Genomic DNA, 10,000 nt, shown 5'->3' with positions numbered 1-10,000 from the left:
AAACACGCTTCCATTCGTCCCATTTTCTCGCATTCTCTCTTTCTTTCGCTCGCTCTCTCTTTCTCTCTCTCTCTCTCTCCCTCTCTCTCACTCTCTCTCGCTCGCTCGCTCGTTCTCGCATATGTAATTATATGTACAAGTTTCGAAAATTGATTAAGAGTTCTGATATCCCTCTCTTTCTTCGCGCCATTATAAAAAATTGTGATTCGTTTCATCGTAGACTTAATTTTTAACACTTTCCTCCTTGTGTCGTGTGTCTCCCCTCCGACTCTTAAAATTAAGCTCATCCGACCTCAAGCTCTCCTCTCTAACAATTCATCATATATCGGCGATTCCTCGAGCCCTCACGATGATGTGTTGCACTCTCGCTATCTATCGTGTACAACTATTTAAAAATATCTCCGTAGTCGATCGTGTGGTCCATCACAGATAGTTCCAGTGTGTCGGAGGTACATCATACGAGATACGGCTACGCCGTGCTGTGTGAGACGAAAAAAAGACGTGCACACTTTCAAAGATTCTCCCTATAATTATTATTTTCATTAATCGTCGCGTCCATTAGAGCATTAGAACGTATGTAACAAGAGTTTTGTTTCATTTCTTTTTCATTCCCCCCTCCCCCCGTTCTCTTCTCCTCACTTTCTTCTATTTTCTTTTCTTCTTTTTTTTTCTTTCTCTCTCTTCTTTTCTTTTTTTTTTATTCTATTTACACTCACTTTTCTTCTTTTCCTTTTTTTGTTTTTTTGTTGTTTTTTTTTTTTTTTTCTTTTAATATTAACACACACCAAAAGAGATGAACGCTCGTGTCTCAACGGATTCTCTTGGATCGGCAGTTATCTCCTCGACGAATCCTCAAAGATCGTGCTTATTACATTCGTGATATCTCGTCGAAAAAAAAATAAAAAAAAAAAAAAAAAAGAAAAAGAAACGTTGGAACGCTAATATATAATAATACGCAAATATATATATTTACATCCCATCGAGGCTCATATCGTTCCAAAATCGAGAATTTTAAATATTTTTACTCGAGAAGGAGAAGAACGACGAGGAAGTACGCGATTATACTTGTTTAAGGCATTATGTCGGTTCTTCATCTCGAGAGATCTCATTAGTCGCCATCGTAGTCGTTCTTCGCGGTTGCATTTTCTTGGCAGTGGGCGAAGACGAATAGAAAAAAGCATTGAAATAACATGGTGGATCTTTTCGATCGTCGTCGATCATTCGCCATTTTATCGGATCTTACACTTCTCCGAGACACTATGCTACGGTTTAACGTTACTTTTCTTTTCTTTTCTTTCTTTTTCTTTTTTTTTTTTTTCGTAGGATTTAAAAAAAAAAAAGAGACAACATTGGGCCTCGATCAACCGTGATTGAAGGTATCGTGGGAAGAAAATCTTTGTAGATGACGATCGTACGGAGGATTCGAGAGGATTATAGCCAAAAAGGCTAAGAGAATCCGTTGGATCGAGAATTCTTGGCTTGTTGTTACTGTTATTGTTGTTGTTGTTGTTGTTGCTGTTGTTGTTGTTGTTATTATTGTTGTTGTTAATGTTGTAGGATGAGAACGAGCGTAGGATCGGGGGCCGAACGGTACTTCGCGCTCGACTTTGAACCGCGGCCCCGTGTGTCATACGGGCTCCTCCCTCTTGATGTTGATATTTTGCGAGGCGCAAAAGTCGCGCGTAAAGGGTATACAATTGAAGAGCTTGCAGACCTCGCACTCGTAGACGGGGACGTTGTAGAAGAGGGTAAGAAGGAGAACGAAGAGACCGACTATGAGTACGAGGCAAACCCAAATAAGAAAGATTTTACGACGTCTATCGTAGTGCCCGAAAGATATGAAAGGCATGAAGGCGTAAGCCGCAAGGAAGCCGAAGATAAAGCCGAAGAGATGAGCATAGTTGTCGATCCAGGGTAAAACACCGAGTATTAGGAGACCCAAAAGTATGCAGATTAACTTTGAAAGTGCTCGCCTTGGATGTTTCAGCATTGGCCAGCAATGCAGGACCTCTACGACTAGAGTGGCGAGCAATGCAAAATGTGCTCCAGCTGGACCAACCTGAACAAAAGCAATCGATTATGTTGTCTTCTCTTATCGTGTTTTCGTTTTCTATTACATTTACATGTAAATGTCAAATTACAAATTATTTTATATTACCTCCGCTCTGTAAGGAACGAATATCGCACTGGCCAGATTTCCAGCTAACGCGCCCACGAAGTAGATCAAAGCGATACGCAACGAGCCCGTTAGCTTCTCCAAGTCTCTCATCAAGAAATATTGAATCAGTAATGTGATTGCCAGGTGTAGAATTCTAAAAGATGACACGTTTAAATCCATACGATCGGTTAGGTATGAAGGGATTAAAAAGAAAGGATCGCGATACTACCCAGCATGAAGGAAGGTCGTAGTGAATAATCTATAGAACTGGTCCGGCCATTCAGGATGGAGGAACGGTATCATACCGCAAACGTCGTGGAGGCATTCGACTTGGGAGCACAAGGATGCTTCCTCGTGAAAATAACCACCGACAAAGTCACAATACTCCTTTGTTGTTATTCGACACATTCCATGAATACCGATACAGCAGGGATGTCCTATCACTTCGCAAACCATGTGCTCCGCCATTTTGTCTTTGTATCGACCGATCGGAAAGTTTCCATTTCCTCTTTGATTCAAATTTTTGCTATCGAATTGAAAAATTCGTTGAATACCTTTCCACTTCTAATATTAAATATTTACAAAGAAGTATTTCATCTCTGATCATTTCCATACTTACTTGTAGCGCTGACTGAACGGATTAGTTTTTCGACAGATGGGCCACTTAGTGATATCATCTGGCCATTCGTACGGAGCTATGCTAGCTGGAGCATCACAAAATTTTGGATCCAAACCACAAACGGATCCACTTATTCGTCCACCAGGTCCACTGTCTCCAGGGCCCCATTTTTTCCAGGTCGATATCGTGTTCTATATATATATATATATGTGTGTGTGTGTGTGTATGTGTATATCTTATTTTTGTATCTTATTAAATTACTATACTTATAGATTACTCCTCGTAATTACTTACAAAGAAAAAGTTATGTATCTTAAAGGTTGAATAATATTTACATAATCATATTCACTTTTACGTTAATATTCATAATAATCATAAAATTAGAAGGGCCAATGAAAAGGATTAATAATAAAGAAAATTCAAATATAAATAAATATAAATTAACGTGTAATGAATGCATGCTTAATGGTCCATTAAATTTACCGTAATCGTTGATTTCAATCCTCGGACCAGTTGGTTTGGTAAAAAGAGTAGAATTTATATTATCGATACGATCTTTATAGGATAAAAGGAAATAGATATTTGAAATAATTAGATGATCGAACATAAAATCAAATTGAACTCACTGAGCAGTCGGCTTTACTCGATTGCACACAACCGGAATCATCGTTTCTGATACAGCAAGCAGTATCTCGTTCTCTTTCTCTCCAAATGTCGATCTCCTTCAATATTTTAATATCTCGGCGCATACACGGAGCAAATTTTGCACCAAGATGTATCAAATCTGCGGCTCTTGGTCCGAGCCAGAAATTTGCAGGCTCTTGATAATCGACTTCTTGTAACGATAAGCTCGTTACCAAAACCTGAAGATCGATAATAAATATTAAGTCGCTTCGTTTAATTTTGATCCTCGTCTATAGGAACGTTAATCTTTTCGTGTCTAAAGGAAAAAGAATAAAAAAGAAAGAGAAAAAGAAAGATAAAAAGAGCGATCGTTACATATCTAACCCGTCATCGTAAAAAAGAAGACAAAAAAAGGACAGACAATTTTCCATTCAAAAAAAAAAAAGAATAAAAAATAAAAAAAAAAAAAAAAGATAAAATGTATTGAGAAAGAATTGAAATGAATTCGAGAAACGAAGATGAATTCAAAATTCTATTTAGCGTATAAATGGTCGCATACCCGCAGACGTACATATACGTACGTACATGCATATATACACAGACAGATACAATACAAAGATACGAAGGATCGAGATAGAAATGGAGCAAATCGAGATACGACGACGTTGAATAACACGACGACCGTAGCACCTCATGATTATTTATAGGGAAACGATTTGCCGTGCGCACACACGACGGCACGCGCGGTTTGCATAACATTTGCAATCTATCAATTATCGAATATAAAGTTTTATTCGGGATTGTTTGGGTCAACGATTCTATACATCTTGTGGTTGTGCACGTACGTATGTACGTATGTATGTATAATATATATATATATATATATATACTCGCAAAATGGGAGTTTCGTTTAATAATTATAATAAAACTAATAATAGTAAAATAATTTTACATTTTTATTACTCGCGACGACGTCAATAATATTGTTACTTAATGAACCGTTCATAATTTCTATTCTGTATTGTTTTCTAGGATATCGGATAAATTATTTATTTATTTATTTATTTATTTCTTTATTTATTCATTTATTTATTCTTTTCTTTGGATTTATTTTCTCTTCATTGTTAATTCTGTATAAATCAACTTCTTTTTTTCTATCTAAAACAATTTGTTTTCGTATCTTAAAAAGATTAATTATATACACAATTTGAAACTTATGCCAAATAAAAAATTAACTTTTGAATAGAAAGTAATAATTGATCTTTTACAAAAAAAAAAAAAATTATGAAATAAGACATACGCGTATGAACGTATGAATTTAAAAATACACGACGATTTAACTTACTCTCGCTGATCTATGATTGAGTTCCATCCCAACAGGTCCAAAGCCATAACATGCTAAAGATATTATTAGAATGAGAACCTGCACGGTCGTGATCCAATATGTAAAGTAAGGTCTGTGATCCTCGAAATCGTCCAATTGCTTTCTCACTTCCGGTTTGTTGGTTATACTCTTTCGAAAGGATCTTCTGAAAATATACGAAGGAGAAAAGGATTTAAGGGTCTATCTATCTTTTTCTATCTCCCTTTCTGTCTGTCTGTCTCTCTCTCTCTCTCTCTCTCTCTCTCTCTCTCTCTCTCTCTCTCTTTCTCGGTAGTTTTACGTCAAGTCTACCAGTACTATCAAACCGACGAACGTTGTCGCTGACGTTTCGTGACATTTAATAAAATGTCGCGGACTCGTATCAATCATCTTCCATGTCAAAGATGACATTTGCTGTCGCACCTGGGTGCCATTATTATCCACCTTGAAATTCTACCATTAAACGAGTCATTCGTCCATTTCTTTTTAGTTTTTATAATCCGAGAAATGTATGCCGTAAAATTGTTTTAAAAACAAGTGATTAACGACGATACCTCTAGAGTCATTATTATCATTATTATGTGATTATCATCATCATCATTATTATCGTCGTCGTCGTCGTCGTCGTCAACGTTATCATCATATCATCATCGTCATTGCTATCACGGAGAAGACAATGTCGATCGCGAGTTGTTTGAAGTTTACTTTATGATTATTACGTCACAATGTCTCTCGTGACGTGGAAGCACGAAACCAAAGTATACTAACTTTGAGATTCAATTTTGAATTGGTACAAACAGCTCTTTCCATTAATATTTATTTATGCATGAGATTCTTGAGTCTTGCTCCGGAGAGGTCCTTGTTTCATAGAAAGCTGTGCTTTCCCTCCCTCACTCTCTCTCTCTCTCTCTCTCTCTCCTCCTCTCTTCTTCTCTTTCTATGTACGTTGCTTAGTACATAGAACTAACTTTGTTAAACGAACGGTGAAAAGTGAAAGAGCGTTTCGTGTGAATAATATTTTTAGATCATTTTCAAAAATTCGTTCTTATTATATTTCTCATGTAAAGATTGAGAATTAAATTATTTATATAAATATCTGTATAATAGCAAATTAACAATATACATTATATATTTTATATATTGATTGTAATTAAAATAATTCAAGTAATTTTATTCGTTTGAAACGTAAAAATTTGTATGTATATTTTTATCGAAAATAATTAATAACTATAATGAAAATAAATATGATCGGTGAACATACCCGAAAAATCGACCAACGATTCCCATGCCATATTGCCGTCGATTACTATTATCGAAGACACGATCGATGGTACTAGGCGAGATTCTCGTACCACCGGTCATTTCCCTTCTCAGAGTGACACCATCGTCCTGCTGCATCCTTTTGTCTTCCCTCAATGGACCGCCGTATTTCGACCTGCTCCAACTTGTCTTTCTGTAATTTCTTTTGTTGTAAAGAGTATATCGTGTGCTCGACCGTGAGATATCATTTCATTAAATTTCCATACAAATGAAAATGCATTTTCCATGTATCGTAGAACATAGATGGATAGAAAAGTTTATCAATTTATAATTTATCGATATTAATTATTATTTCTCGACGACGAGCACACGTGGCCTAACAAAAGCGTGATCTAAATGTCAAAAACTTTCGTGTAGCTCTCTATCTTATTCTCATTCTCACTCTTTTCTATCTCATGTAAACTAAGTATCGAAAATTTTTTTTTTTAATTTCGATATAATCAATTTTAGTTTTTACCTTGAAGTATAATGGTCCCTCGTGACCTGATGAGGTCTCCTAATTTGTCCGTCGATCGTACTCCTGTCCTCATTTTGCTGTGCGAATCTGTAATGAACGGTAATGAACGTTAATGAATCTTTTTCATCTGATTATTTTTCCCAAAAGTAATCGAAAAGTATCTTCGAATACGAACTATTCAATGTCCGATAAAATTAGATAAGAAAGGAAAGAACGAAGGAAGGAAGGAATGAACAAATGAATGAACGAAGGATTCGAATCTGGCGATACCTCTCCAATTCCTCGCTCGTCTCACGTTCGTTCGCTGAATCTCGAATTTCAATCTTGCCATCGACATCCTCAGGTTTAGTCAATCCGCCAGCAGTCTGTTCGATTTGCGTTTGGGTTTGTTGCTGACTCGTTGTCAAAGTCGGCGGTGGTAATGGTGGTGGCGGAGGGGGTGGCCTTTCAAAAAAGGATTCTTCTTCTTCCTGGCCGTTTTCCGGAGATGTTACACCCTCTGTTCTTGACAGATAGGCAATTACGCTTGGCGGAAAGCTTCGAGATTCTGGCCTTGTTCGAGATCTTTCTCTTGGACGTTGTCTCGTCAGTGACTGTGAAGTGAAAAGAAAAAAAAAAAAAACGAATAGTCAATAGTCCAACGATATAATCGAAAATCCATTGAAAATAATAAATTTGATTATTCATTTCAAAAAATCTAATTATTTTCAAGTTTACGTATATTATTTTCATTTTATTAAGACGTACAGAAAGGGTTGCTTATCGTCAGGGGCAAGCGGCACTTTTAATTAGTACTGATATCCGCTAGATGGCGCTGACTCGATGCTCCGATCGATCGATCAAAGTATCGAACACGGCGTCGCGCCATATCTAAATTTTAAATTTACAACGAGGAACAATGTTTAAGGTGTAATTAAAATTAAAAACTTTAATATTAGATAGGGAATGTTCGAGGAAGTTGGATCGTCGAGATATGTTTCCTAACGACAATTAGAGGTAACAAACGCGGACCATTCTAAAGATAAAATTATGATAAGGTATATACGACTCTCCTTCTCTCTCTCTTATGTTCGTTGTGTTATAGTCTTCTGTAATTCGCAAGAGGAAGTATCGTAATCATTTTCCGACGATGCACGAAAGCCGGCAAATTACAAGGTTACGCTCGTATTCGTAGAAAGTTATCGGGTTTTATGTCGTTTTTAACGAGCTTAAGCGCCTCTAACCGCATATCAAGCGAGTTCCTGCGCGAACTAGAGGTTATTTCCCTTTGAAAGGGCAGCACGATATTCCCTTTTAGAAATTCCTCGAATTGCACGTTCTCGAAGCACAGATTCACTCGACGATAACGTCTTTCCTCATTTGAAATACTTGTTTTCCTAGAGAGAGAGAGAGAGAGAGAGAGAGAGAGAGATAGAAATAGAGATAGAGATAGAGATAGAGATAGAGATAGAGATAGATAGAGATAGAGAGAGAGACAGAGAGAGAGAGAGAGAGAGAGAGAGAGAGAGAGAGAGAGAGGGAGAGAGAAAGAGAGAGAGAGCAAGCGTACCTCGAGATTTTTAATTAACCTTACAGATGCAACTGCACAGAGCTTTTACTACTTACCAATCATGGAATCCTCGGTACATTCGCGTGCATTCGTGCGAAATCGCCCGAGTTATCATAAATGCGAGTACCGTTTTGATAGTTTATTTTTAAGGAAAACTACTTTTACGAGAGTTGCACGAAATTTAATAAGTCTAAACGTTTCGAGCTCGTTCCGTAGAATGAAAATTCTTTTGTTAAATACTCGAAGTATTCGAGCAAATCATTCGTATAACTTAATTTCTCTCTCTCTCTCTCTCTCTCTCTCTCTCTTTCTCTTTGATGATGATTTTCGTGTTCATTCAACGGCTAATAATTCCATTGAAACGTTCATTTTATCATCGAATAGACTATAAAGACAATAGTTTAAAAATCAACTCTCCATGGACTATATAATGATAGCTCGATTATTCATCCAAGCTCATCGTCCTTTAACATGGCCGACTGTATACGTCCATTACAGTCACGAATCTATAATAGTATTATCGCGTTGGCTGCTAATTTCGAGAAGCCGGAACGTCATTCATTGATATTAACTTATGGGCTTTCACGTCGATTGGCGATGCATGGCGAATAGAGGCAACAATTGATCGGGAGCCCTTCACGGTAATATGATTTTACAACGATCGTTAATGAGCTTGTGAATTATTTTATCTAATTATCTATGTAATTATTTATAACGCGTAACGCATTTATAATCAATAGGGCAATAGTTCAAGGTTCATTAATTGCAAGTACCAATGATGCTCGATTACAATACCTTTTTCTTTGAAGTTATTATTATCATTATTATTATTATTATTATTATTATTATTATTATTATTATATTATGTTATTGTTAGCATATTAAAAGTTTCTCATTTTTAACAATTTTCATTATCCTTGTTTATGAAAATATTGTTAAGTTTACATAGCGATTAAGAAAAATCTAAGTCTGTTAGATTAAATTATTAAGCTTCGTGGATTCTTATAATAATCATTATTAACAGGGGCATACAGGACAACGAATTGTGTCGTCGTCGTCGTCGTCGTCGTCGTCGTCGTCGGTTAATATCGATTTGTTTGTTAAACGCGTAGGTTCGTTCCTGCGTTCAGGTTATATTGCGATCCAGTCGTGTTTAATACCCACGATCGGCTTTTATCTTTCATGCACATCCCTAGTTATAAACGTGTTACACGATTATACCGTAACGTTGCTCCGCTACTAACGTCATAAATGCAATGTCGAAGTAGCATCTAAGCCAGCTTAGGTTCTATTACCGATATTATCCAGTATGAATTTCGAATATAACGCTATATTGAGCATCGATTATGAACACTGAATGAAGAATCAATAAAAATGAAAATTTTTGTACAACGAAAATATTTGATAATAGGTATATATATATATATATATATATATATATATACACACATATGTATATATAATATATAATATATATAACCATTTCTAAGATTAATTTGAATTTACCATTATTGTTCAGATTTGATATTCTATTTTCGTAGATCATTAGAATTATATGTATATATATATATATATATATAAGGAGAATAGACAAAGTTTGTGCGACTGTAACGGGCAGACAAGGATAAGTACAGTAGTGGAAGTATACGATTGGTCAGACTACTTCTGCTAGAGACGTGTTCCCGACAGTTTGCTAAGTCGGCTTCCTTCGTGAGAAATTCACGTAATACCTACCAACAAACACATACACACACACACACACACACGATTCTCATCGATTAACTTATACGATAAGAACACGAATAATTAACGTTTACGAATAATAAATGATTTTATATTATTAAACAAAGTAAGGAGAAAACGTAATGATTTATTTATCTTTGGCGAAAAAAAAGGAAAAAGAGATTCAA

At 36.0% G+C, this 10,000-nt stretch overlaps 1 protein-coding gene across 1 annotated transcript in view; it reads right to left on the bottom strand.

The window, feature by feature from the left end:
* Positions 1 to 10,000, bottom strand: part of LOC122633976 (inactive rhomboid protein 1) — a 219,560-nt gene that overhangs the window by 1,939 nt on the left and 207,621 nt on the right. Inside the window, exons 10-19 of the mRNA XM_043822485.1 lie at positions 6,812 to 7,134; positions 6,542 to 6,628; positions 6,026 to 6,199; positions 4,747 to 4,930; positions 3,404 to 3,640; positions 3,261 to 3,287; positions 2,778 to 2,968; positions 2,388 to 2,684; positions 2,159 to 2,312; positions 1 to 2,059 (exon numbers count right to left, since the gene is read on the bottom strand). The exon at positions 1 to 2,059 is cut by the window's left edge and continues 1,939 nt beyond it. Of these exons, the coding sequence (XP_043678420.1) occupies positions 1,628 to 2,059; positions 2,159 to 2,312; positions 2,388 to 2,684; positions 2,778 to 2,968; positions 3,261 to 3,287; positions 3,404 to 3,640; positions 4,747 to 4,930; positions 6,026 to 6,199; positions 6,542 to 6,628; positions 6,812 to 7,134 (2,106 nt within the window). The 3' untranslated portion in view covers positions 1 to 1,627. The remainder of the gene's footprint in view (positions 2,060 to 2,158; positions 2,313 to 2,387; positions 2,685 to 2,777; positions 2,969 to 3,260; positions 3,288 to 3,403; positions 3,641 to 4,746; positions 4,931 to 6,025; positions 6,200 to 6,541; positions 6,629 to 6,811; positions 7,135 to 10,000) is intronic.

The sequence above is a fragment of the Vespula pensylvanica genome, chromosome 1, assembly GCF_014466175.1.
Source record: "Vespula pensylvanica isolate Volc-1 chromosome 1, ASM1446617v1, whole genome shotgun sequence".
NCBI lineage: Eukaryota > Metazoa > Arthropoda > Insecta > Hymenoptera > Vespidae > Vespula > Vespula pensylvanica.
This window is presented reverse-complemented; position numbering and strand designations above follow the sequence as displayed.